Source organism: Pongo abelii, chromosome 19 (assembly GCF_028885655.2).
Source record: "Pongo abelii isolate AG06213 chromosome 19, NHGRI_mPonAbe1-v2.0_pri, whole genome shotgun sequence".
NCBI lineage: Eukaryota > Metazoa > Chordata > Mammalia > Primates > Hominidae > Pongo > Pongo abelii.
The window spans coordinates 75,530,455-75,557,243 of NC_072004.2; the positions used below are offsets into that span (position 1 = coordinate 75,530,455).

The 26,789-nt window shown below is 58.8% G+C and overlaps 2 protein-coding genes and 1 long non-coding RNA gene across 9 annotated transcripts in view; 2 read left to right on the forward strand and 1 right to left on the reverse strand.

Annotated features, from left to right (window-relative positions):
• Positions 1-25,349, forward strand: LOC100442726 (formin-like protein 1). Of its 4 annotated transcripts, none has more exons than XM_024234793.3 (26): positions 1-370; positions 8,716-8,799; positions 10,549-10,662; positions 11,416-11,489; positions 11,840-11,923; positions 12,264-12,392; positions 14,325-14,433; positions 15,496-15,572; positions 15,761-15,854; positions 16,775-16,849; positions 17,166-17,276; positions 18,686-18,835; positions 19,346-19,447; positions 19,599-19,851; positions 20,064-20,360; positions 20,552-20,676; positions 21,330-21,532; positions 21,816-22,050; positions 22,201-22,269; positions 22,844-22,924; positions 23,010-23,139; positions 23,284-23,447; positions 23,663-23,764; positions 23,909-24,004; positions 24,241-24,361; positions 24,898-25,349. In XM_024234793.3, exons 1-26 carry the CDS (start codon positions 242-244, stop codon positions 24,999-25,001), a joined length of 3,312 nt encoding a protein of 1,103 aa, XP_024090561.1. In that variant the 5' UTR covers positions 1-241; the 3' UTR covers positions 25,002-25,349. The 4 variants fall into 4 exon arrangements, with proteins under 4 accessions (XP_024090561.1, XP_024090560.1, XP_054393115.1 ...); XM_054537140.2 differs by having other exon boundaries at positions 154-370; positions 10,549-10,632; XM_024234792.3 differs by lacking the exon at positions 24,898-25,349 and having other exon boundaries at positions 24,241-24,774.
• Positions 25,321-26,789, reverse strand: part of LOC129051409 (uncharacterized) — a 2,192-nt gene continuing 723 nt past the window's right edge. The window contains exons 3-5 of the long non-coding RNA XR_008515634.2: positions 26,227-26,744; positions 25,921-26,135; positions 25,321-25,547 (exon numbers count right to left, since the gene is read on the reverse strand). This is a non-coding gene — a long non-coding RNA (uncharacterized LOC129051409). The remainder of the gene's footprint in view (positions 25,548-25,920; positions 26,136-26,226; positions 26,745-26,789) is intronic.
• Positions 26,099-26,789, forward strand: part of LOC100436965 (formin-like protein 1) — a 22,061-nt gene continuing 21,370 nt past the window's right edge. For all 4 annotated transcript variants that reach the window (XM_063718245.1, XM_054537146.2, XM_024234797.3 and 1 more), the window contains exon 1: positions 26,099-26,303. In XM_063718245.1, the coding sequence (XP_063574315.1) occupies positions 26,283-26,303 (21 nt within the window). In that variant the 5' untranslated portion in view covers positions 26,099-26,282. The remainder of the gene's footprint in view (positions 26,304-26,789) is intronic.

The window sequence follows — 26,789 nt, forward strand, 5'->3', positions numbered from 1 at the left end:
TGACTTCCTCCCCCAACCCTGCAGCTCGCCGCCGGGTCCCACTGACGGGGCCGCCCCGATGGGACGCCGCGCCCCGGCCCCTGCGCGCTGCTGAGCCGAGCGCCCCCCGCCGCCGAGACCCCCGCCGCAGCCGCCAGCCGCTGCCCCCTCGCCCCCGCCTGGGCCGGGAGCCTAGTCCCCGTCCCCCGGAAAGCTGGATTTCCGAGGCTGGAGGCGCCTGGCCGGCTGGGTGGGGACCACGATGGGCAACGCGGCCGGCAGCGCGGAGCAGCCCGCGGGCCCCGCCGCGCCGCCCCCCAAGCAGCCCGCGCCTCCCAAGCAGCCGATGCCCGCGGCCGGAGAACTGGAGGAGAGGTTCAACCGCGCCCTGGTGAGTGCGACCCGGAGGCGGGTCGGGCGCGGGCGGGGGGCGGCAGGGGCGCGGCAGGGGCTGGGCGCGCGTCCCCGCCCCCGGGGACTCAGGTGCCGCTTGGAGATCCCCGGTCCGGCAGCTGCCCCCTCCAGGAGGTGGGAGCGACAGTGGCCTTTTTTTCAGAGTGACTTAGCACTCTCCCCCCAAAACTTTCTTCAGTAATCGCCCGGTCTCCCTCCCTAAAACACCTCCACCCCAGCTGGGTCTAAAGGTCTAAACAAGTATGTCCTGTGAAGAAGTTGGGAGCAGGCACGCACAGGGGTCCCGGGTCGCCCCCTTCCCCACTGCACGCAGGCCCAGCCACCGAGCGCGGGTCTGGGGCATCTGCCTTTCTGTGTCTGGAGTCAAAGATGAAAGGGTTACAACCTCCCGGGAGCGGGAGACCTGCTGGAGGTGTTGGGTCCTGATTTGTTGGGCGCCTGGGCTGCGGGGAATCGGATTGTCGGATCATGGCCGGGAGGTATCTGTGTTTCTACCCCGCCATATGTCAGAGCCAGGGTGCCTGTGGGTCTTTATCTTGGGGCATCCTTTCCAAGCCACTGAAGGGAGTAAGATGAGGGAGGGTGGGGTCAGGACGGGTGGGTCGCCCAGGCTAGGGGTGGAGCAAAATCTGGAACCACCCCCCACTGTGCCTACCTGGGGAATTGGAGGGGGGGCGCTGGGGAATAGGTCTCTGGGAGGGAACCATCAGCTCAGGCCCAGCCTGGAAACAGTCAACATGTTCAGTGGGGTAGGGGCTCCAGAGCAGACTCAGGGGTCCCCAAGACCCTGCATAAGGCAGAAGTAGGGAGAGGAAGAGCTGCTCACTCTCACTCCCTCCACCCCCGACGCCCTAGCCTTGGCTCCCTCCTCTAACTAATTGCCTGGTGGCCTGCCTGCTGTCAGCCTTCCCTTGCTGGACGCTGGGTGACAGGCAAATGAGGCTGTGCCTTCTCCCAGATGCATTTCCCAGTCCCTACAGGTCTGAGGGTGGGGGCTCAACGGAGACACAGGCCGCAGAGGGTGCTGGCTCAGTTGGTGGCCCTCCATCTCCTTGACATCATTTCCGCTCGCCTGGCCAGTCATTAGGCCATATGTGCCAGATCCTCAGCATGGCCCCAAAGGGTCGCCTCCTAACAGTTCCTGAAAATGTTGGCTTCTGTCCTCTCCCAAGAGAAGGCTGGGGAGAGTTTGGAGGAGGTTTGGGGTGGCGAGGGATCCATCCTTGTGAAGACACCTTGCTTGATTAGAGGAGGGCAGGGACACTGAGGGACGCCTCACACAAGGCTGGCCCCTGACTTCTCCATCTCTCCACCTGCCCTGCTCCCCGCTGCCCAAGCATAGGACTTCACAAAGCTGAGCTGAGCTGAGCAGATGGGGGAGGGGGGAGAATGAGGAGACACAGTCTCTGGGGGCCATCTGGAGAGCCTGCGTTGGTGGTGGGTCCTTGGACCCCTGCCAGCCTGGTTGGAGGGACATGGGTCTGTCTTTCCCCCAAGTGTGTGTCTATGGTCACGGGTGTGGGCTCTTGGGGTGAGGTCCTGACCCCGATCTTCTGTTTAGCACGCTGATGGGGAGGAGCCCTGTGAATAATTCAGACCAGGGGAAAATCCACAAGTCAAATGGTGAGGTTCTGATGTGAGTGTAGGACTTGTCTGCCCTGCTTGGATTTGTGGCTGTAACTGATTGGCTGAGTCTGACAGTAAATGCCACTGGGAGTCCCTGAGTACCAGGATGTGGAGGGGGGACACCCACAGGTGGGTCAGAGAGGGTGTGCTGGTGGAGAAAGTGGAGGTGACTAGCAGAAATTTAGGGTAGCAGCACCCACCAGGGCTTACCCCCTACTGGGTGCCCAGGAACCCCAGTGTGTTTATACCTTCTTCTCGGGGTGGCTCAGCCTGTCTTATATCCTGTTGTGGGCAGGTTAAACCCAATCTAAGGACACTTGGCTAAGACCCTGGTTCCTCTCATTCCCCACCAGCAGGGGCATGAGGCTTGCCCCAGGGTGACAACCTTGACCTCTGCCTGAGGCTGCCCAGGGCTAAATAGTTGGTTCAACCCTCAGGTCTGGCAGTGGGTATCGCAGAGTTGGTCGCTATCTGAACCCCCACCCGAACCACCATGGCCATAGCTGAGTCCTGTCCTCGGTCAGTGTCTAAGAGGAAAAGAACCTTAGATTGCTGAGGACAGGGGCCCACTGCCATCAGTGGTCCCCAGTCTCAATAGGAGAAGCACAGTCCTGCCCTCAGGGATGTAGTCCAGCGGCCCCAGGGACCCTCTTCCTTCCCCTTTTGTCCCTGGTGGGGCATGGGATCTTGATACCCCAAACTCTCCTTCCTCTCCTGGCTGTGGGACCTCTCTTGTGGGTGAGGGGTGTCCCCACTTACAGCCAGACAGGAGGTGCAGGGAGCCCTTCTCCCATGCAAGGGTGGGTGGTGGGGGGCTACCTTTCCAAAAAAGCTGTGAAAGAAAGGGGTGCCCCCTGCTTAAAATGGGGGTGGAGAGAAAGAGCAGGCTGAGCCAGGGTTTCTGGCTGCTGCCTTAGCAACAGCAGAGGAGCGACGGCTGCCCAGCCCCACGGGCCTGCTGCGATGGTGGGAACACCAGCCGGCAGGGCGCCAAGCTCTCGCCTCTCCTACGCCCATGCCCAAGGCTGGGTGTCTTCCAGCCCTTTCATGCCTTCCCCTGGGAGGCACGCAGGGTCAGGGACTGGGATGACAAGGCGACCTTTCCAGGCCTGCCAGAAGAGCCACGCTTACCCCTGGGCCTGGGACACCCCTGATCTGCCAGGCAGGGAGAATCCCATAACCTTGGGGCAGAGGAATCAAGGGAAAGTGTCAGGGGTGGTGTACGTGAGGCCAAGAGCCATGCTGGCATCCAGTAGCAGTGGAGAGGAATTTGCCTGATGGGTGCTCTTAGCTTGTGCCCAGGGGCCTGGGTGCCTGGCCAGGCTGCGTGGGGAGGTCAGCATGGCCCCATGTTGGGTGTGGGCCTGGAGTCCTGCTTGCAGCTGGGGCCCTTCCCTTCTGGGGCTGGCAGTAAAGAGCAGGAGGGACTGCAACTGAGGCACTGCCCCCTGGCCACTCCCACCTCTGGGACAGGGCAGATGAAGTGTGGGGACATGGAGCCATGGGGTCACTCAGGCCTTATGCCTCCCATTTGCAAGACAGAGGATCTCAGGGGGGATGCGGCCATGTGGTCTGATGTTGGGCTGGGCAGAGGAGAGGGGTGACATTCCCAGCAGGCAGGGCTGGCACACACTAACCCTGGAAAGCCACGGATGTGGTGGGCATGATTCACAGTGACATCTGGGGCTGATTGGCAGAGAGCCGGGTGAGACGGGCAGGAGCAGGTGCTCTCGGGGCTACCTCTGCCATTTTCCTGGGAACATGGAGCCCTGGAAGGTGGCTTGGGTGGCCTTTGAAGGGACAGGGGTTACTTATGGGAAAGGCAGGGACGTTTCCTGAGCTTTGGGGTCATGATGTTTGGGGGTTGAGATTCATTTTTGTCACTGCCTGCATGGCCCTGGACACGTTACTTAACTTCTCTGAGCTGTAGTTTCCCTCACCTGTAAAAAGAGAATAATAATGGCATCTGCTGGCCTCCTAGGATTGTCGAGAGGGTGAAATAGAGGACTTCACACAGTGCCTGTCACAGAGCAGATGCTCAGTAACCCCCCTCCACTGTGAGGAAGGGGATAAAGCTGGAGCTGATCTGGTCCTCTCCATCTCAGGGCCCATTTAGCGGAGGGAGCCCAGACCCTGCCTCTCCCCTCCCTCCACCTCCACTACCAAGAGCACCCAAGGTTACTGTGCACTCCCCAGGAGCCCCAGATCCTTAGCTAGTGAGGGCCAGGCAACCTCCCCACCGTTATGCAGGTCACTAGCAGTGGGGCCCAGACCAAAAACTGCCTGGTGGCCGGAAACCGCTGGAGGGAGGGCCCACCTCTCCTGGAGGGTGGGGCAGCGGTGGTGCTAACGGTAGCAGTGTGCACATGGGAGGGGGAGGGGAGGCCTCCACTTCCCCTTGAGAGAGGGTGTGCTGAGGGGGGGGGGGTTCCCCAGTGAGTAAGAGCTCGGTGTGGGCAACAACAGGAAGCGTGGGGCACTGGGTGGCAGGAAGTGGGGCTGGCTGTTCCTGGTTCCTCAGATGGGGGATCTGGGCCAGGCTGTCTGCAGAAGACCCCTGGGGGCCAGGACCCACATTTCCCATTCCCCAGGTGCTCCTTCTTTGGAGGAAGCCGGGTCTTCCTTGCTAGCTTGTCACCGAGGCCACCCTGGGCAAGCACCTTAACCTCCTTGAGCCTCAGTTTCCCATTTGTGAAATAGGGATTATAACAGTATTTTGTAGGCTTGTTGAGGTTTAAATGAGTTTTGATGTAAAGCGCTTAGAACGGCACCCAGCACCGAATGTTTGGGGATTGAGAGATTAATTCTGAGTTGAAAAAAAGTGTCTGGGGAGTATTTGTTATTGTTACTATTGTTGGTGTTGTTTTCCTCTTACCAACCTGGATGATGTAGGTAGTGGCTTCCACCCTGCTTGCCCTTGTCCCAGCTGTGGGGACCCTTGAACTCTGATGGGAGAAGCTGTTAGCTCTTTGGGTCCTCAGCACCTGATCCTAGGGCTGGGTCTCCTCATAGGTCTCCTGTAAGCCTGGAATTGCTTATAAGAGCTCCAGAAAATCTATATGCCAAAGTTTAAAAGAGTGGGTAAAATTGATTGTGTTTGGAGATGTGCCGAGAGCACTATAACTAAGGTTGAGACCATATAGAGGTGGGCAGGTGGCAGGGAGATGGATGGGGGAGTGGGGGCTGGGAGACAGGCTCAGCTTCTGGGTCCATCGGGCTGAGGAACGCCTGTGGGGCTGGCCTGAGACTGGGATTGATGTGCAAGTTCAGGGGTACCCTGGGGCTTGAAGGGCTAGGCCATAGGGAGAGATGGGCAGGTGGACTGAGACGTAGGCTCCGCTCAAACTGAAAGTGAAACCCTAGGGTGTGGCTGTGTCCAGATGTGGACGCAGCCCCTTCGGCCTCCTGGGACACTGTCTCAGAAGTCAGCACTGGTGTGGGGGATGTGGGGGAAGGGCTCTTAGCAGTGTCTTTTGGGGGCTGGTCTTAGGTGAGCAGATGCTGGGAGTCCCCTCTCACACCCCGGGCAGGGAAGGAGGAGAATGGTCCCCACACATTCTAATAGAAAGCTGTGGGGAATCAGTTCCTTTTCTCGGCCACACCCTAAAAGATGAATCCTGTCTCTTTCCACATCTGACCCAAAGCACTAAAGGCAGCAGGGAAAGTAGGCTGAAGGCTAGTTAAAGTTTGGCCAAAGCCTTGGAGACAAGTCTGTGTTTCTGGATGTTTTCACAAACTTCTGCTCACCCTACCATCCCCTACCCTAGGGTCTTCCATGGACCCCTGCCCCTCCACCGCTCCTGCCTCTGTGAAGTGCTTCTTCATAGTGTTAGGCCACTGAAGAGCTTTGTTAAATCCAAACTCAACTTCTCACTGAGTGTTCCAGGAGCTCTGTGACTGTGAGGCTCTGGTGAGGGAGTGCGCCCATTTTATGGAGGAGGAAGCTGAGGTCTAAGGGGGCAAAGAAGCTGTAGGGTTAGTTGGGCCCAGAGCCTGGGTCTTTTGAAGCCAGCTCCAGGTCCTCCATGTGGCAGCTCATAGCTGTCCCTCCCTGCCCCACTCAGGAGGCAAGTATCCCCCCAACCTGGACTGCCAGCCCCTCCCATCCTACTTGAGCACTGTCAGCCAACTCTCTGTGTGTCCCCCAGCCCCCCATCCCATGGTGCTGCTGCCTCGCTGAAGGCCCTGGTCTGGGGGTCTGTTCCTGTTTTCAGGGTGGCCTCACTCCACCCCGAGTGAGTGGCATCTGATGGCCCCTCTCCTACTCCCTGGAGTGCCTGCCTCCTCGGTGGGCACAGCCACAGCTGAGGAGCAGCTGCTAATTAGTGTTCGGCGCTGTCAGAGCTATTTCTGATTTCTGAGCCTAAATTTAGCCTGTCTGGCAGGCTGGCATGTGGGCCTGGGGGCCTGAGAAGGCCCAGGTGGGGAAGGGGCATGGGCACTCTGCCCTCCACCACTGTTCAGACAGGTGCTCCAGGCCCCAGCAGAGGCCTCCCCTTGGCAGTAACAACCAGGGGGCTGTCCTGGGGGAGTGGACCTGGGTGATGGCTCAGAGTCAGCTCCAGGCTCAAAGCCAGCCCAGCTCTCCTCTTACTGGCTTCGTAACCTTGGGCAGGTCACTAAACTGATCTGTGCCTGCACCTGTGAGGTGGGAATGTTAACGGTGCCAGTGACGGCAGTGAGGGTGGAAGGCAGTCGTCGGCACGCAGGGCTCGGAGCAGTGCCTTGCACAGTGAGCATTCTGGCGGAGCTGGCTACCTGACTGTTGGGGATGTCATCATGACTAGTTACTGCCTCTAGAAATGCCGCTGGGGCCATTCCAGAACCATAAAGGTCCCTGGGTGGGTGAGGGCCTGGGAGGATTCATGTCGGGAAGCAGCTGTTCCCTCTGTGGCTCTGTGCTGGGCTCAGCCATCCTCTCACTCCCTGGCCACCATCTCCAGTTTCCCTGGCACTGCTGGCCCTGTCTCCCTTCTTTGTCCCTTTCCTCCACCTTGCTCCCACCTCAGCCCTGCCCCACGCTTTGTTCCTGTTGGGTGGGGTTGACTGAGAGATCATCAGCAAGATGCATCAGAGAGAGAGCCAGACAGATGGACAGAGACAGAGAGACAGAGAATGACCTCGCCTCCTTTGTACTCCTGGGCGGTCCCCCCCACCCCCTGCCCCTGTGGTAGCAGGAGCTGTCCTGGCCCTTGGAGGGCTGGGGGAGGGCGGCTGATGAGACAGCAGTGGTTTCCTCAATGCAGGCTCACTTTCGCAATGGGGGAGAGGGATGACGTATTCCACCCCCTTCAGCCGCTGGGGGCGGGGGCCTGGCAGAGGGGCAGTTTCACCTCTCCAGCAGGGTCTGGCCGGAAAGCTTAGGCAATGGAGGCTGAGCGCACCCAGCTTCCTGTTGTCTGGGCCTGACCTGAGGCAGTGATTTTGGGGGTAAGGTCTGGCTGGAGCCCCAGAACTAGGCCCAGCACCCTGGAGAGGAAGCTGGCTGGGGAGCCTCAGGTGGGTGTGGCCCTCTGACTGCTCCAGCTGTGGCCTCTCCTCAGAGCCACATGACTGAGGGTGTGGAGCGTGAACCACCATGGCTGGTGAGCCCCTCAGGCTCTCCCACATCCCCGATGGAGACTCTTACTCAACTCAGAGCTCCTTGAGGGCAGGAACTGTCTTTTTGGGCCAGACATATAGAAGGCTCTCAATAACCTGGGGTTTACTAAATTGAAGGGAACTGGCCTCATCTTTTGGGTCTGTCAGGGAGACAAGCCAAGTCTGGGGGTCCAGAAAGCCCCTGGTGCTATTGACACCTGGTTGATTCTGCAGCCCTGGGCTGGCCCTAACCTGCTCCGTGGTGGCAGGGGCACCGTACCCTTGTCGTCTGTGGCCAGGGGAGGAGGACCCAGGCAGAGTTCTGTTGACCTTTCTCAGCTCCTGGGGGAGTCCCAGCTGGGCGGCCCGCACCTCAGACCCAGGGCACTGGCTCTTCTCCCCAGTGCTGTGGCCCAGTGACCTTCCCCGCAAATCTCCCCGCCCCTGCAGCTGTGATCTGGAACTCCCTGCCTGCTGACATGGCCGCCCTCAGCTCCCTCAGTCCTCTCCCTCCTTTCTCAGCCTTCTCCTCCAAGTGGGAGGGGGCTGGAGAGGGATGAGGAGAAGGCTGCTGTCCACCCTCCTTGCAAGAGGTTTCCTGGAGTTCGTGAGGCACTGGTGCCCTGGGCCTGGTCTGTGTGCACGTGGGATCTAGTGGCACGTGGAGGTGGGACACTGGCCACTGGCCACACTTTGGCTTGACTGGTGGTGATGGCTCCCCTGTTAGCTTCCCACCAGAATGGGGGAAGAGATGATGCCCCAACAGGAAAACTGGGGCCCAGAAGTGTCTCAGGTCTCCGGAGAGGTAGGCTGACAACCCACGCACCTGCCTGCACACCAGGCAGGCCAGGGAGGCGGTGTGGGGGGTGACACAGCGCAGGCAGACTCGAATTCAAATCCTGCTGTCCCTTCTAGCTGGTGTGCCCCGGGAAAGGTGCTCTGTCTCTCTTGGCCTCAGCCTTCTCATTGGATAACACTACGTATCTCCTAGGGTCAGAGGATTCATGGGGGTGATGCACCTCCTAGGGAGCCAAGTGGGTTTCCCCCAAATGCCCATTCTCCCCTCTCCCCTTGTTGGGGCCCCAGCTCAGGGGTCTTTGTCCTCCCTCTCCCCAGAACTGCATGAACTTGCCCCCGGACAAGGTCCAGCTGCTGAGCCAGTATGACAACGAGAAGAAGTGGGAGCTCATCTGTGATCAGGTAGGTGCCAGCACTGCCCAGCCACCCCTTCCCTCCCACTGTCAGCACCCCACCCTGACCAGGCTGGGGCTATGGGGAGAGGGGCACCGCCATATCGCCCATAGGGCCAAGACTCTGCTCAGTGGCCAATGTAGCACCTGGGGAGGGTGCTGGGGTCTGCAGGACTCCCAAATCCCTTTCTCTTGAACTCCCCAAAAGACCTTATGAGTCACTAGCAGGGCTGGGTCAGCTTTGGAGGAGCTGGCAGAGCTGGTTCAGGCCGGGGCAGCTGGGGCCTCATCACTATCACTGTCCTCCTGCTGAGCTTCCTGAGAAACCTCTCTGGACTGGGGAAGGGAGAGGGCGACCCTGGGGTTGGACATCTTCACCTGACCCCATGGGAGGGAGGAGGAAGGGGCGGGAATTCCTGCCCTTTTGCCTTGGGTCCAGAGAAGCTGCAGCTGACCAGCAACTCCCCAAGGCCAGCCACTTTGGACCCCTGCTTTGGTGCTCCGTCCAGGTGCCTGGACTCGTGGGTCACTCAGCTGCCCCCACCCCTCCAGCTTTAAGGGCTGCGGTCGGCCATGGGCTGACCCTCTCCCAGCGCTGGGCTGGGTGGGGCTCGGCTGCTGCAGGGATTCTGTGAAGGAGGGAGGCTGCAGAGGCTGGGGGTGGGGAGTTGGGAGCTGAGAGCCTCCCCTGGGAGCCAAGGCTGGGCCTTCGCCTCCTGTTAATGAAGCAGATGACCTGAGCCGGCTGGGCAGCAGTCCAGGGGTAAGGGCTGGGAAGTGGGAAGAGGGTGGAGAGCTGCCCCTGGAGTCTCTGTTAGGGGTCCCTTCGGAGCAGCTCGGCCTGACATCTCAGAGGTTGGGGGCTCAAAGGGCTGGAAGAAGTGAAAGTCTGAGGGGTGGCTTGGCGAATCTGAGGGATTTGGGTTGGAAGGGTGGGGGCCCCTCTGGGGAGGGGTCTTTGCCGTAGTCCCTGCCTCTTTGTGTGAGTGGCCGCGGGAGCCTGTGGTGGGGTGGGGGAGTTAGGAATTGCATCGCTGAGCACAGGAGAGGAGCACGCAGGTTCCTGCCAACACAGACGTGCAGGGCGGCCGGGTCCGAGTCCTACCCAGGTGCTGGGTCCCCTTCACAAGGCACCTCCAGCTGTCCTTCCCCGCCGTATCCCAGCTCTGGTTCAGGGAGGGCACCACCTGCCGGCTAGACTGAGTTCCTTCCCAGGGCGGGGCCTACGGCAGGACTGACCCCTGCATAGTCCACCCCAAAGCTATGTCAGGGCTGTGGCCTGGGAGCCCATACGGGAAGGGCAGGCTAGGCCTAGACCAGGGGTCTTTAAAGTGGCCCGATGGTAGCTGGGCATGGTGGTGCACACCTGCAGTCCCAGCTACCTGGGAGGCTGAGGTAGGAGGATCGCTTGAGCCTGGGAGTAGGAGGCTGCAGTGAACTATGTTCGTGCCGCAGCACTCCAGCCTGGGCCACTGAAAAGAGAAGAGATAAAAGAGAAAGATAAAATAAAAGAGAAAAGAGACAAGAAAAGAGAAAGATAAAAGAAAAGAGAAAGATAAGAGAAAGAAAAGAGAAAGATAAAAGAAAAGAAAGTGGCTTGGTGGACTGTTTGGGTTTATACCTTTGGTATTTCAGAGGCGTCTTAAGAAAGCCTGGGACCTCAGATCAGAGCTGAGAATGGGACACTGGGACGAGAACTGGTCATTTGCCCTGGGGTAGTTCTGGCTGGTTTTCTGTACACCCCATTCCATCTCCCCAGGAGCGGTTTCAAGTCAAGAATCCCCCTGCAGCCTACATCCAGAAGCTGAAGAGCTATGTGGATACTGGTGGGGTCAGCCGAAAGGTAGCAGCTGATTGGATGTCCAACCTGGGGGTACATGTCTCCCCTCTTTTCTCTGTCCCTTTCCCCCACATTTTCCAAGCTCTGGGCAGCTGGAGTAACTGTGTGTACAGACTTTTCTATGTGCGTGTGTGGGTGCATGTATGAGTGTGTGTGTGTGTGTTTTTGTGTGTCTGTGTATTTATAGGGGACTGAGAGTGCCCTGGGTGTGCACTTTAGATATTCCTCTGTACATCCTGTGTGTGCTTACATGGACACATTCTGTGTACTTACACTGTGTGTATACACATGTGCAGCCCATATGTCCATACATAGGTGTGTGTGTATACTATGTGTGTACTTTGTCCACTTATGGATGTGTGTGTGTGTACCCTTGAGTCCATATCTAGGAGAGAGAGAGAATGTGTGTGTGTGTGTGTGTCCATGTATGGATGTGTGGATATCCTATGTCTGTATTTAGAGTGCATGTATATGGATGTTCATGTGCTGTGTGTGTGTGTGCGTGCACACCCTGCCTCTTTGTGTGTGTGTGTGCATGTGTATACCTTGTGTGCCCATGTATCGGGGGTGTGTGCACCCTGCTTGTCTATGTATGGGGGAGCACATGTAGCCTGTGAGTTCTTATTCTGCTGGGCAGGTGTGTGGAGGTGGTGGGGGAGGCTGAGCATGAAAGGCCACTTGTGCCAGTTGGAGGAGGGTGGGCGCTGCTGCCTGCTGCCTCAGGACTTGGTGGGCCTGTGGGAGGCCGGGCTCCACCCACCAGCCTTCCCTGTTCTCGGTCCCCAGTTTAAGAGGCGAGTTCAGGAGTCCACGCAGGTGCTACGGGAGCTGGAGACCTCCCTGAGGACAAACCACATTGGGTGAGTGAGGGCTCAGATCTTCCTCTCTGGGCCTAGGAAGGCTCCGCTTCCAGGCAGCTCCTGGAGCTTCCCCTTCCTACTCCCCCTGCCCTCTGCACAAGGCTGTGCTTGTGGACCACCTCCTGGAGGTGTCCAGGACAGCTTCCCCTCCCCTTCCTGCCCATGTTCTGACTGGCACCTTGAGGCATGGCTGGGCTGTGGGACCCACCTGAGTCTCCCAGAATCCCTTGGTATCATTGGGTCTTTGGGGGTTGAAAGGGCACCCCAGGGGTCCTTGCTGTCCCTATTCTGTGCCCATCTGGGGCAGGACCTCCTTTCTGGCTGGAGCTCAGGGAGCCATGTGCCCACAGGTGGGTGCAGGAGTTCCTCAATGAAGAGAACCGTGGCCTGGATGTGCTCCTCGAGTACCTGGCCTTTGCCCAGTGCTCCGTCACGTAAGCCCCCTGCTCCCAGCCCTCATGCCGCTCCTCAGAGCTTTGATCCCCATCTCTCTGCATCTCACCCACTCCCCTGGCCAGTTTCAAGCTGGGCAGCCCAAGCCTACCCTGGAACCCTCCATTTGGCCTTGAGCGATGCTCCTTCCAGAAGGCCTGCCCCCGAGAGGGAGGGGTGGCCTCTCTTCCACCACTATGTTCAGCACAGTGCCAAGAACACAGCCTCCTCCTCCTGCTCCTTAGTCTCACCTGCAGGTCTGTCTCTCCTTGCGTTTCCTCTGCCCCCTCTTAAGTGACCCCTGCAGTGTTGGCCTCCAGCCCCATTGCATCCTGTCCCCAGGTATGACATGGAGAGCACAGACAACGGGGCTTCCAACTCAGAGAAAAACAAGCCCCTGGAGCAGTCTGTGGAAGACCTCAGCAAGGGTCCGCCCTCCTCTGTGCCCAAAAGCCGCCACCTGACCATCAAGTATGTGGGCCACAAGGTGGGGTCGTGGGAGAACAGAGAATTCAGCCCCCACACTGCTGCATCTAGCCAGCCCACCCCGGGCCCTTGGGGTTGGCGAGAGGGGTAGCCACGCATTAGGGGTCCGAGTAAGGGGCTCATACAGAGTTTGGGACACCAGTATGTTAAGAAGCCATCAGGGGTGGGGCTGGGTGCTGTGGCTCACGCCTGTAATCCCAGCACTTTGGGAGACTGAGGTGGGCAGATCATTTGAGGACAGGAGTTTGAGACCAGCCTGCCTAACATGGTGAAACCCCATCTCTACTAAAATACAAAAATTAGCTGGGTGTGGTGGCGCATGCCTGTAATCCTAGCTGCTCAGGAAGCTGAGGTGGGAGAATCGCTGGAGTCTGGGGGATGGAGGATGCAGTGAGCCGAGATCGCACCACTGCACTCCAGCCTGGGTGACAGAGTGAGACCCTGTCTCAAAAAAAAAAAAAAAAGAAAGAAAGAAAAGAAAAAAGAAGCCATCGGGGTGGGCACCTAGAAGTTGGAGTCTGGATGGGTCTGGGATAAGAAGGGAGTTTCTGGGTTGGTGGGACCCCTCTTGTATGCATCTAATCCCCTGTTTTCTCCCATGCGGCCTCCAGGTGTCCCCCTTCTCCCCGGTACGTAGCCATCTAGGGGCAGGTGCATGCCTGGCTGACTCCCTCCCAGGGTGTTGGTGGGTTAGGACGAGGTATTCAACTGATGTCCCTGGGTTCAGTGCTGTGGCTGAGTTCCTCCATCCTAACACGGGCATCTTGCTGGGAGGCAGGAAGCAGGCAGTAGATTGACCCTAGGGCATCTTGTGGATCCCTAGCTTCCTACTTTGGGTCTAGAGGATTGATTGCATATTAAGCCTCAGACTTTCACAATATGTTATTTGTCCATTCATGCAATTATGCATTCAACAAACTTTTTTTAACACTTAGTATGTATTAGGTGTATGGCAGGTGCCCAGGAGACAGGTTACCCTGCCCTCAGGGGCCCACAGTCTAAGTGGGGGACAATTTAGTGTGACAGGCTGTCATGGAAGTGTGCCTGGGAGCTCTGAGGAGGGAGGTGGCCACCACTTGGGGCATCAGGAAGGCTTCCCAGAAAAGGCGACACTGGAACTATGTCTTACAGACAGATACAGGCTTTACAGGCAGCCATGGGAACAGAGAAGACTATTCCAGGCAGAAGGAACAGCATGAACAAAAACTCTGGCATATTAGCACAATGACAAGAAAGGGTGATGTGGCAGGAGGGGATGAAGGCGGGGCCTCCCGGTATTACTGGGAATGTGATAGAATCGTCAGGGAGACTGACATGTGGAAGTCCCGGTCGGCAGTTCTGCAACAATGAAAACATCACACATTTGTTGGCGAAGAATAAGGGAATACAGTCATATAGCACTTACTATGTGCCAGGCACTGTTCTAAGCCTATTCCATAGTCCCAACAACCCTGACAGGAAGCTACTATTATTAGCATTCCTATTCTAGAAGTGAGGAAAGTGAGGGACAGGGAGATTAAGTGACTCGTCCAGTAAATGGTGAGCTGGGATGCTCCTGAACCCTGGCAGTGTGAATTCAGATCCGCCTCTCACATTGGAAGATGAGCCCAAGTGGCCATGAGCGCCACCTTGTGGTGATCCTTCCCATGTGTCTTCCTTCTATAGACCGTCGCCCTACCAAGTCCCTGGGAAGTGTCTTTGCTTCCCTGAACCCCTCCTCCAAGCATGCCAGACCCCAGGTCTAAGGACTGAGGAAGCCTGCCTGCCCTCAGCCAGCCTCTTTGGTTGGGTAGACGGGATGTGGTGCCGTCAGGTTCCAGATGTGCCTCCTCTTACCCCAGAGGCCATCTGAATGGTGGGGAAACAGGAAGCTGGGGCTCACTCTGACTCCTGCTGCCTCCTCCACACCCCGCCCAGGCTGACCCCAGCCCACAGCAGGAAGACCCTGCGGAATTCCCGCATCGTCAGCCAGAAGGACGACGTCCACGTCTGTATTATGTGCCTACGAGCCATCATGAACTACCAGGTCAGCCGGGGGGCGTGGGACTGGGGACTAGGGAGCCCAGCCTGTCCTCACCGGGGGCTACACAAGCTGACGAGGCTCTGGGATCCACTGTCCCTTTACCCTGTGCTGTGCTGGGGAACTTGCGCTTCTGGGCTGTTGGCTCGGGCTTTTAAGGCTGGTGAGTCTTGAGGGTAAGCCCATGTTTTTGCTGCCTCTGTCAGGTTCTCTGAGTACCCCTGCCCATGGCTGGGACAGGAAGGAGCCTCACATAGGGAGTGGGCTCACCTACCAAGAAGGGCTGGCCAGAAGGCCAGGGGAGAACAGCCTCGGGTCGATTCATTTGGAGGGCTGATGGGTGAAGCTGGGTCCTCCTTTACTTAGCCCGCCTTTAAGCCAGCTTCACGGTTTCCGAGGTGCCTGATGCTGGCTTTTGGAAACACAAAGGTTTTTAAAAAGAGGCCAGGTGCAGTGGCTCATGCCTATAATCCCAGCACTCTGGGAGGCCAAAGCGGGAGGATTGCTTGAACCCAGGAATTCTAGATCAGCCTGGGCAACATACCGAAACCCCATCTCTATGAAAATAAAAAAATAAAAAATAAATAAAGAGAGGCCAGGCGTGGTGGCTCATATCTGTAATCCCAGCACTTTGGGAGGCCAAGGTGGGCAGATCACCTGAGGTCAGGAGTTTGAGACCAGCCTGGCCAATATGGCGAAACCCCGTCTCTACTGAAAAAATACAAAAAAAAATTAGTTGCGTGTGGTGGCAGGTGCCTGTAATCCCAGCTACATGGGAAGCTGAGTCAGGAGAATCACTTGAACCCGGGAGGCAGAGGCTGCAGTGAGCTGAGATGGCGCCACTGCACTCCAGCCTGGGTGACAGAGGGAAATTCCATCTTGAAAAAAAAAAAGAGAGAGAAACAAGGCCAGGTTTTGGCGGCCACAGAAGAAGTTGCGGTTGGATATGAAGAACTTCCTAAACTCGAGGGCAGTTAAAGATCCATGTGGCGTGGCACTGACTCTGCTGGGGTGCCTGAAGTCCTGTGGGGCCCTTCCTGGAGACACTGACCTCTCCTCTCTCCCCAGTCTGGCTTCAGCCTTGTCATGAACCACCCAGCCTGTGTCAATGAGATTGCTCTGAGCCTCAACAACAAGAACCCCAGGTGAGGTCCAGGCCCCAAACCTTTCTCCATATCTACAGTCTTCTCCTACTTAGCCCCTTGCTTACTCTGTCCTCCAGGTCTCAGAGGCTCATTCCGCACCCACTATGCTCCTCCTAGCCAGGCCTGTGCCCACCCTTGCTGCAGGTCCTGCCTGTTCTCAAGGGACAACCTGCCCCTTCTCTCTCCAGAACCAAGGCTTTGGTGCTGGAGCTGCTGGCGGCTGTGTGCTTGGTGCGGGGAGGACATGACATCATCCTTGCAGCCTTTGACAACTTCAAGGAGGTACCGGAGTCCCTCACCCAAACATGCATTTCCCCCTATGGTGATGCTTGGAGTCTTGTTGTTGGCAGTTGTGGCCTTTGCTGGAGGCAGCTGGGGACATTGGGTGGGCATTTGGGGAATGCCCAAAAGTTGAAGTTGAGCCACATCACTGGCTCAACAATCTGGGATGGGGAAGTTCTGAATGGAAGGTGCAGGGTCAGGTAAGGGCACCACCTGGGTGGGGGTAGGGACAACTACAGGGACCTGCTGAACCTCTGACTCAGCCTTGCCAGATCCAAACTAGCCTTGGTTCATACCTCCAGGAGTTGCGGACTCTGGCTAACAGGCTTGCAAGAAGTAGATGTGTGGGGATGCATAAGATGCATAAGACAAGATATCTTCATTCATTCATTCCTTTAATGAATATTTATTGAGTGCCTACTATGTGTCAGGAACAGGGCACTTGGGCACATCAGTGAACAAAGGAAACCGTATAGGGAAAGACAGAAATGATATAATAAACGAGCAAATTACATAGTATGTTAGGAAATGATAAATGCTGTGAGAAAAAAGCCAGCAATGTTGCAGAGGGAGGGGGAATTGGTTGCAGGGTGGTCAGGGAAGGCCTCACTGAGCAAGTGAGATTTCAGCAAAGCTGTGAAGGAAGCAAGGGACTTGGTGTGGGAGTGAGGGCACTCCAGGGAGTTGGAACAGCAAGTGCAAAGGCCCTGGGGTGGGAATGTGCCAGGATGCCAGTGTGGCCGGAGTGGAAAAAGTGAGGGGGAGTGGGAGATTGAGAGGGAGTGGAGGTTTTGAGCAGAAGAGTGACGTGGCTCAACTTAGAAATAACTGGAGACGAGCCTGTTGAAGCACAGGTGTGGCAGCCAGAAGGTAGCTTAGGACGTGTGTCACTGGGCCTCAGAGCCATTCCCCTTACCCAGGTGTGTGGAGAGCAGCACCGCTTTGAAAAGCTGATGGAATATTTCCGGAATGAAGACAGCAACATCGACTTCATGGTGAGCTCAGGAGCCCAGCAGCCCGAGGCCTGGGCCAGGCCCTCTTGGGTGCAGGGAGGAGCTAGGGTCCTGGGTGCTGGGCAATGGGCTCTGCCCCCGCAAAGCGTAAGGATTGAGTGGTCAGTAGGGGAAGGGTGGATGTTGGCATGGGGCTGGATTGAGGGAACATGGAGGTGAAATGTTGGGCAGGCCAAGGCTGGGAGTTAGCGGAGTGGGAACTGTGGAGAAGGAGGGAGGCTTGGGGTAAGTGGAGGTGGAAGGCATTGAGCAACCCCACCTAGAGGATCATAGATCTGCCCATGTCCCTGGCTCCCAGGTAGCCTGCATGCAGTTCATCAACATTGTGGTACATTCGGTGGAGAACATGAACTTCCGTGTCTTCCTGCAATATGAGTTCACCCACTTGGGCCTGGACCTGTACTTGGAGGTAAGCCCTGTACTGCCCCCCAGACTGAACTGCCTGCCCACGGCAGAGTACGGCTGAGTGGTTAGCAGCATGAGTGCTGGGGTCAGGCAGACCTGGGTTTAAGTCCCGTCTCTGCCATTTCCTGCCATGTGACCTTGGATAGGCCTCTTCCTCTCTCTGAGTGTCAGTTTTGCCATGTGTCAAATAGGAGAATCATAGAAGATAATCTTGACTCTAAATGCATAGACCAGTGCCTGGCACATACCAGGCCCCCAGTCTATGGAACTGTTTTTGCAGGCACCAGAACAGGTCAAGGTGGCCCAGAGTCTGGCTCTGGGAGCACCAGCCTCAGACAGGTGCTCTGACTCCAGCATATAACGGGGAACCCAGAGATACAGTGCAGAAGCAGGAGTTGGCTCATCCTGGATGGGCCCAGGACATGGAGGAGTTCCCTGCCCTGGGGAGGGTGGGCAGAGCTGCTTGGTGCTTCCTGGCCCAGCCTGAGCAGAGAAGCTGCAGCTCCTTCTCTGCTTCCTTTGGGAGGTTTCCTGGAGGAGCAGGGCTTTCGGGGTTGGATTTTTGAAAGCCAGGATTAACAAAAGGTAGAGGGCAGGCTGGCGGGGGGGTCTATCCGTACAATGGAATATTATTCAGCCACAAGAAGAAATGAAGTATTGACACATGCTACAACATGGGTGAGCCTTGAAAACATGCTAAGTGAAAGAAGCCAGACACAAAAGGTCATGCACTCTATGATTGCTTTTTTTTTGAGACGGAGTCTTGCTCTGTTGCCCAGGCTGGAGTGCAGTGGCACGATCTTGGCTCACTGCAACCTCCACCTCCCGGGTTCAAGTGATTTTCCAGCCTCCCCAGTAGCTGGGATTATAGGCGCCCACCACCACCACCACACCCAGTTAAATTTTGTATTTTTGTATTTTTGTATTTTGCATGTTGGCCAGGTTGGTCTTGAACTCCTGACCTTAGGTGATCCGTCTGCCTCAGCCTCCCACAGTGCTGGGATTACAGGCATGAGCCACCTCGCCCAGCTATCTATGATTGCTTTATATGAAATGTCCAGAATGGGTAAATCCTTAAAGATGGAAAGTAGATTAGTGGTTGCCAGGGACTGGGGGAGGAGAGAATGGCAAGTGACTGCTGACGCCTATGGGGTTTCTTTTTGGGCTGATGACAATGTTCTGGAATTAGATAATGGTGATGGTTGCACAACCTTGTGGCTATACTAAGAATGACTGAATTGTACACTTTAAAATGGATTTTATGACATGTGAATTATATCTTAAAAAATAAAGAAAAAGTAGGCTAGGGCTCAGGCCCCTTCCTCTGGATGGCAGTGGTGGTGGGGGGGGATTTGGAAAGACTCCCCCACACACACACCAGGCCTCACCCCACTTCTTCCATCTGGGGGACAGAGACTTCGGCTCACCGAGAGTGACAAGCTGCAGGTGCAGATCCAGGCGTACCTGGACAATGTTTTTGATGTGGGGGCGCTGCTGGAGGACACAGAGACCAAGAACGCTGTGCTGGAGCACATGGAGGAACTGCAGGAGCAGGTGGCGCTGGTGAGAGTGGGTCCTGACCCCAGCCTGGCACATCATAGGCCCACAGGGCACACGGGCCACAGGGCCACGCAGGCATGGGCACTGGGCACTGGGAGGCAGACAGTGTTATAGCTGTGCATTGGAGGTGCTGCCTGCCTGGCCCCAGAGCCTGGCCTGAATCCAAAGCCTGAATCTGTTGGGTGACTTTCTCAATGAGTGTGGGTGAGCGCCCTCACTGACAGGCCCCTCCTCTACCCAGGCTCAGACCCCAGGTGAACTGAAATGGGTGCCTGGGGCCCCTCCCAGCTCAGACTCCTCCTCTCCCTCCACCTCCCGCATCACTGGTACCTTGGTTTCCTCTTCTTATTTGCTTGGGTTCGAGTGCCAGGCTCGGCCCACCCTTGGCACCTGGGCTGAGCGGATCTGGGAGCCTCCCCCAGTCTTCCAGGCAGGCATGCCTGATGCCGCCCCCTCACCGGCGGTGCCAGTGCCGGGCTGCGGGTCGGGGCTCACCATGTGCTGGTGCTACAGCTGACAGAGCGGCTTCGAGACGCAGAGAACGAATCCATGGCCAAGATTGCAGAACTGGAAAAACAGCTAAGCCAGGCGCGCAAGGAGTTGGAGACCCTGCGGGTGAGGCTGGGGCGGGTGGTGGGCCAGGCGCCCAAGAACAGGCCAGCTGAGGCTTCTAGGCTTGACATCTCCCTCCACCCCGGGAAAAGGATGGGGGCTTGGTGCCAAGCAGTCTGCTGGTGGGCACTGACCCCTCCCGTGGGGTTCGCAGGAGCGCTTCAGCGAATCGACCGCCATGGGCGCCTCCAGGCGTCCCCCAGAGCCTGAGAAAGCGCCTCCCGCTGCTCCGACGCGGCCCTCGGCCCTGGAGCTGAAGGTGGAGGAGCTGGAGGAGAAGGGGTTAATCCGTATCCTGCGGGGGCCGGGGGATGCTGTCTCTATCGAGATCCTTCCCGTCGCTGTGGCAACTCCGAGCGGCGGTGATGCTCCGACTCCGGGGGTGCCGACCGGCTCCCCCAGCCCAGGTGCGCAGGAGCTTCAGGCTGGCGGGGATGCGGGGCAGGGTCTGGAGGGGAGCCCAGGGGCATCTGTGGCGGGCAGAGTTGGGCGAGGGAGGTTTGGATTGTAGGCTCGGCTCAGGTAGGAGCGCATGCGTAGAGCGGGGAGGCGGAGAGGGGCCCACCCAAGCCAAGGAGCTGACTCGCGCCTCCCCCACACCGCGCCCTCGCTGGCTCAGATCTCGCACCTGCAGCAGGGCCGGCTCCCGGAGCAGCGCCGCCGCCACCGCCCCCACTGCCCGGCCTCCCCTCCCCGCAGGAAGCCCCGCCCTCGGCGCCCCCACAGGCCCCGCCTCTCCCTGGCAGCCCGGAGCCCCCGCCGGCGCCGCCGCTGCCCGGAGACCTGCCGCCCCCACCCCCGCCACCGCCACCACCTCCGGGCACTGACGGGCCGGTGCCTCCGCCGCCGCCGCCGCCGCCGCCTCCCGGAGGTCCTCCTGATGCCCTAGGAAGACGCGACTCAGAATTGGGCCCAGGTGAGTGGAGTGGACCACCTTGGGTCCGGGGCTGGGGGGAGATGGAGGGAGGAGCCTGGGCCTCAGTGTCCTCCAGGGTCCTCTGCCTGGGGGCCTCCTGCTGCCTCCTGGCTGCCCCATCAGCCCTCCCTGGGCCCAGGTTCCCTCCAGTACCCCCAGTGCTCACCACTCCCCCCAACCCCCCGTCCCAGGAGTGAAGGCCAAGAAGCCCATCCAGACCAAGTTCCGAATGCCACTCTTGAACTGGGTGGCACTGAAACCCAGCCAGATCACCGGCACTGTCTTCACAGAGCTCAATGATGAGAAGGTGCTGCAGGTGAGTGGCCCTGCCTGGCTCTGCATGTGGGCACCGGAGGAAGAGGGGAGTTGCCTGGATCAGGCTGGGCGCTGAGGGTAGTCATTTTCTCCAAGCCATTTCACAGATGAGGAGGGGGAGGCCCAGGGATGGGCATTAAGCCAGACTGGACCAGTACCTCTAACAGGCAGAATCTTGCCTTCCTAAACGCCTTCCCCTCCATCCCTGCAGAGGGCTGCATCCCCTCACCCCACTTCTTCTGCCCCCAGGCCTCTTTCCTTCCACTTTCCCACAGGCAGCCAAGGCTTCAGCCCTCCTGATTCCACTTCCAGTTTTCCAAAAGGATGTGTTCTCTTGCCTCTAGGCCATTGTTCCATTCTGTTCCCTCTGCCTAGAATGTCCTTTCCTTTCTCCTTTTTACCGCTGGCCAGTTCAGCTCTTCCTTTAGCTCTTGTGGCCCCAAGTCTGGGTCCCCGGGGTTAGGCGGCCCTGCTCCTCCAGGCTTCCTGTGCTTCCCCTGTGCCTCCCATGAGGGCCTGCGGTCAGGCTGGGTTACTGGTTCTCTGCTGGTGGCCTGGTCAGAGCTCAGATGGGTGGCTCTAGCACTGTGCTCAGCCAGGAGAGTGCCAGACCCCAGCCCCATCCAGCTCCGCCTCCTCACCCTGTACCTTCAGGAGCTGGACATGAGTGACTTTGAGGAACAGTTCAAGACCAAGTCCCAAGGCCCCAGCCTGGACCTCAGCGCTCTCAAGAGTAAGGCAGCCCAGAAGGCCCCCAGCAAGGCGACACTCATTGAGGCCAACCGGGCCAAGAACTTGGCCATCACCCTGCGGAAGGGCAACCTGGGGGCCGAGCGCATCTGCCAAGCCATTGAGGCGTGAGTGTCCCTGTCCTGGGTTTGTGGGCACTCCGGCCCCTCTGCTAGGCTGGGGTTGTCAGGCAGATCCTAGTAAAAGAGCCTCAATGGTGAGCTCTTTCATCAAGCTTCATACCAACCCTGGTCCGGGAACCTTGTCCCCATGTTAAGGTGGAGAAAACTGAGTCCATGCCTAAATTGAAAATACTGAAATTCATTTATTCAATCAAGGCAGGGGTAGCCCTGCTCCCAGGGACTGGTGGGTATGGATGATGCCCACTCTCCCCTCTCCTCCCTCCCACAGATACGACCTGCAGGCTCTGGGCCTGGACTTCCTGGAGCTGCTGATGCGCTTCCTGCCCACAGAGTATGAGCGCAGCCTCATCACCCGCTTTGAGCGGGAGCAGCGGCCGATGGAGGAGCTGTCAGAGGAGGACCGCTTCATGCTGTGCTTCAGCCGCATCCCGCGCCTGCCGGAGCGCATGACTACACTCACCTTCCTGGGCAACTTCCCGGACACAGCCCAGCTGCTCATGCCGGTGTGGGCGGAGCGGGCAGGGCGGTGTGACTTGGGAGGGGATGGGCAGGAGGCAACTCCCAGCCTGGGCTGCAGCAGGGAACCTGGGAGTACTTGAGCCTCCAGATGGAGGAGGCTCCAACTTATCTTACCTCCCCCATCCCACCCCCAGCAACTGAATGCCATCATTGCAGCCTCAATGTCCATCAAGTCCTCTGACAAACTCCGCCAGATCCTGGAGGTGAGGGGCCGGGAGGTGGGGCCCACCCTTGCCTGTTCCGGATAGTGTGAGAGGGAGACCCAGGCCCTGTCCACCTGCAATGCAACAAAGATAACATTCCCACTTCTCATGTACATGCTGAGAAGGACAAATCTAAGGGGGGTGGCGAGTGGGAAGGGGTACAGCAGCCGTGTCTGTAGCAGCTCAGCTGGGACCCTGCCGGAGAGCTCAGTCCCCTTTAGCGTTGCTCTGTGAGCAACCTCACCTGCTCAGTGGAGGGCCGGGGAACCAGTAGAAATGGCTGGTGGAAAGGCAGTGACCACACAGACTAGGAGGGGATGCTGGCAACAACTTGTGGGTTGGACTAGCAGAGGACAAAATTGAGTGTGCCCACGGTGTTAACCGTGCACATGTGTGAGACCTGTGTGTACACACATGTACATGTGCTGTGGATCTGAGGGGCCTGTGCAGGAGCACAGTAGGGGCTGAGTGTGTGGGGCCTGCTCCTTGCCACCTCTTCTCCTCCTTGTGCAATATACTTAAGCGGTGTCCTCAGCCCTGGCATTCTGCTGAGCCTTTCTCCTGCCTCTCCCAGATCGTCCTGGCCTTTGGCAACTATATGAACAGTAGCAAGCGTGGGGCAGCCTACGGCTTCCGGCTCCAGAGCCTGGATGCGGTGAGGAGGGGCCCCTGGCTTGGGGACGGGGACTGGGCCTGGGGACGGGCTGGTGGCCTGTGGCTTACAATGGGTCCTTGTGCAGCTGTTGGAGATGAAGTCGACTGACCGCAAGCAGACGCTGCTGCACTACCTGGTGAAGGTCATTGCTGAGAAGTACCCGCAACTCACAGGCTTCCACAGCGACCTGCACTTCCTGGACAAGGCGGGCTCAGGTAGGGGACACACAGATCCTTGGGTGCGGGGAGGGGCCGTGGGCTGGGGTAGGTTGGGAGAAAGCTAGGGTGCCACAGGATATAATTAGTCGGAGGGCTGCCTCTCCGATTCACTGACCTGATACTGCCCCATCCCTGGCCCAGTGTCCCTGGACAGTGTCCTGGCGGACGTGCGCTCCCTGCAGCGAGGCCTAGAGTTGACGCAGAGGGAGTTTGTGCGGCAGGATGACTGCATGGTGCTCAAGGAGTTCCTGAGGGCCAACTCGCCCACCATGGACAAGCTGCTGGCAGACAGCAAGACAGCTCAGGTGCGCCAGGGCTGGCCTCACCTGGAGGTGGGGCATGTAGGAGCACTAGGTAGCCCAGCCTGGAGGGGTGTGGCTGTAGCTGGGACCCCTTGGGGGGATGCAGCAGGAATGAGGGGCCACCCTGCCTGGGAGGAGCTGAGATCAGGTGGCCAGTGTCCTGAGGGGTACAGGCTGTGAGAGGTCTAAGCTGGGGGGCTGACAGGCTGTGCCTACAGGAGGCCTTTGAGTCCGTGGTGGAGTACTTCGGAGAGAACCCCAAGACCACATCCCCAGGCCTGTTCTTCTCCCTCTTTAGCCGCTTCATTAAGGCCTACAAGGTATTCGGGTCTGGGGCAGGCTGGGAGCGCTGTAAGGCACTGAAGCCTTTCCACTGAGCAGCGGAGGGGTGGGGCTGCTTCTGTTTAGGGGGTGGGTAGGGCAGTAGGGAGGGCCACCCTCATGGAGACTGCCTTGGCCCACAGAAAGCTGAGCAGGAGGTGGAACAGTGGAAAAAAGAAGCCGCTGCCCAGGAGGCAGGCGCTGATAGCCCGGGCAAAGGGGAGCCCCCAGCACCCAAGGTAGGCAGCTGCTCCTGGGCTTGGTACTGGGCTGCAGGGATGCATGGCATCTCATCACCCTCTGGTGCCACCCCCACACCCTCACTATTACAGACGGACCCTGCCCCAGGAGCCTGGGATGGGAAAGGGTTCTTTCTGCTCAAGCCAGCTGTCCTTGCTGTGAGGGACCAGGCAGATATTCCAGGGTTTTGGTGATGGGGAGGCATCCTGGAGCTGGAGCTATAAATTCCCCCTAGTCACCGCCAAAGGCCCGCCGGCCACAGATGGACCTCATCTCTGAGCTGAAACGGAGGCAGCAGAAGGAACCACTCATTTATGAGAGCGACCGTGATGGGGCCATTGAAGACATCATCACAGGTAAGGGCTTGGCCAGGCCTTCCTCTTATCCTCAGTCTGTCCTTCTATGCTTTCTTCTGACCCAATCCCCTACCCTCTGGGGGACTGGTTACCACACTGCTTCTTGCTACCTTTTCTGTTTTTCTTTCCTTTTTCCTTTCTCTACTCCCTTTCACCCGCCCCACCCCCACTCAGTGATCAAGACGGTGCCCTTCACGGCCCGCACCGGCAAGCGGACATCCCGGCTCCTCTGTGAGGCCAGCCTGGGAGAAGAGGTGCCCCTCTAGCCCCTCAGGTACCCAGATGACCTGGCCTCTGATACCACGCTGCCCACAGCCTCTGGGACCCTTGGGGGAACTGAGGCATGCTGCCTTCTCCTGGGCCAGTGGATGGCTGGGATGTGATTTGTGGGGTGGGGGGGTCTGGCAAACATAAACGGTACCCCTGCCATGTGCACACAATCTGAGTCCTTAGGAGGCTAAGCTTTGTGCCCTGGAGCCATGCTCCCAGCTCTGGGCGGACTCCTGAATGGTAAATGTGTCTCCTTCGGCTGCCAGATCTGCGGAACCAGCCCTACATCCGCGCAGACACAGGCCGCCGCAGTGCCCGCCGGCGTCCCCCGGGCCCCCCACTGCAGGTCACCTCCGACCTCTCGCTGTAGCTGCTATTTCTGCAGGTGGATTCTGCAGGGGTGTGGGGCCGTGGACAGGCTGAGGCTCAAGGAAGGTGGTCCTCAGCTCGGCTGGCCGGGCAGCCCCTCCTCCGCTGTGGCCCGCCTCAAACGGGCTGGTGCATCCTCCTTTTGGCCACAGAGGGCAGCGTCGCCCGCCCCTTCCCCCAAATGCTGCTTGCAGCACCCACCCTAAAGCCCCCTCCAAATAGCCATACTTAGCCTCAGCAGGAGCCTGGCCTGTAACTTATAAAGCGCACCTCGCCCTCGCAAGCCCCAGCCCCGAGGACCGTCCATGGACCTTATTTTTATACGAGATTAATAAAGATGTTTGCAAAAGATCCGCGTCGGCTCCGTGCCTGCCGCAGCCACCCGCAGCCTGTTTTCGCTCAGCAAACGCTTTACTTGTACAAGCTCTTCATAGCAGGCCTCTGCAAACCAGCGGGCGCCGGGGAGAAGGGCTGCTTCTTCACTAGAGTTGGCGGCGAGGGAGCCCGCTTCGAGGGGGCGGAGGCTCTAGTGGCTGGCCCAGTATCCCTGCGGGAGGCCGGAGGGGGCGAGCGCAGGGGCGAGCGGGCAGCTGGGGTTAGACACGCCCGGCCAGCCCCGCAGCAGTTCTACTTCCGGCTGCCCCGCCCATTTGCGCCAGTCCTGCCGCCTACCTGGGCATCTGGCCCCTTTTCCTTTCGCCCTGCCCAGTACTTAGTGACGCCATGAGTGACCTCGCCTTACATCTCCGCGCGTGCCGCCTCCGTCACCGCCTGCCGGGTCCCCATTTCTTCCGGGCCTGCCCCCGCTCCTCGCCTGCCCCTCCCCTCCGCCAGCCGGTGTCGCTCCATCTGTCTGTCCCGCCTCCGCGCACTTGTCCCGCCCCTCACTGCGTGTCCCTCCCCCGCCCGCCGGCTCTCACCTAGGCAGAGTCACGCCCCGGGCTGGGCGGGATCTTGGGGAGGCCGGGCTAGTAGGGCTGGATCAGGCGGAAGCCGGGGCTCGGGGCTGGGCTTCGTGTCCTGGGTTCCGGGAGCGCCAACCCCTCCAGGTTAGGAATCTGAGAGTAGGGGCTGCGCGCACCTGGGGCGGGTGCCCGGGAGAAGGTAGAGGAGGAGAGGGTCCTCAGAGCGGGTCCTGGGGGTCGGAGGCGAGGGCGGGGGTTGTGAGTGGCTGGGAGAGGTCCCTCCCGCGGGTCCCCGCGCCCCCCGCCCCGTCGGGGACGCACCTACTTCGTGCAGTCTGTGCAGCGAGCGCGCCAGCTCCTAGTTGGAGAAGCCGCTGATGCGCGCCGCGTGGCAGAAGGTGAGGCCCGCGTGGGAGCGCCCCCCAACCCCCGCACCTGGGCTGAGCCGCAGAGCCCGCTGCTTCTTGAAGTAGTAGCTTGGAGAAGAGAGGCGGGGCGGCCGCCTCAGACACTCCCAGCCCTCTCTGTCTCACAGGTGCGGAAGCCAAAGCAGGGCCGGAAGCCACTGCTTTGTCTTTGTCCTGGGGCGACTTGGGGCCCAGGTAACAGACCCAGAATTCAGGGCTCCCGTCTCTAGGGCAGGAACATCAGGGGTCCCTGCACGGGGCAGGGTTTGCTCCTCCCATTCTGGGCCCAGGAGCTGGTATGGTTGTGCCCACCTCATCACCTCCTGTGCCAACTTGGAGGGCACAAAGCCCCGGCCCAGCAGCTTGAACAGCATTTCCAAGAACAGGGTCTGCAGTCCCTGGGGGTCACAGACCTGGCTGTTCCTCACCCGGCTTGGGGGCAAAAAAGGTGAAGGAGGGTGAGGAGGGGGCACTCCC

Bases quoted from the DNA above. Each gene is read 5' to 3' on its own strand.
- LOC100442726 (XM_024234792.3), top strand. From the start codon at position 242: ATGGGCAACGCGGCCGGCAGCGCGGAGCAGCCCGCGGGCCCCGCCGCG. The intron at 15,855-16,774 runs GTACCGGAGTCC...CCCCTTACCCAG, and splicing joins CCTTTGACAACTTCAAGGAG to GTGTGTGGAGAGCAGCACCG. The intron at 20,677-21,329 runs GTGAGTGGCCCT...CTGTACCTTCAG, and splicing joins ATGATGAGAAGGTGCTGCAG to GAGCTGGACATGAGTGACTT.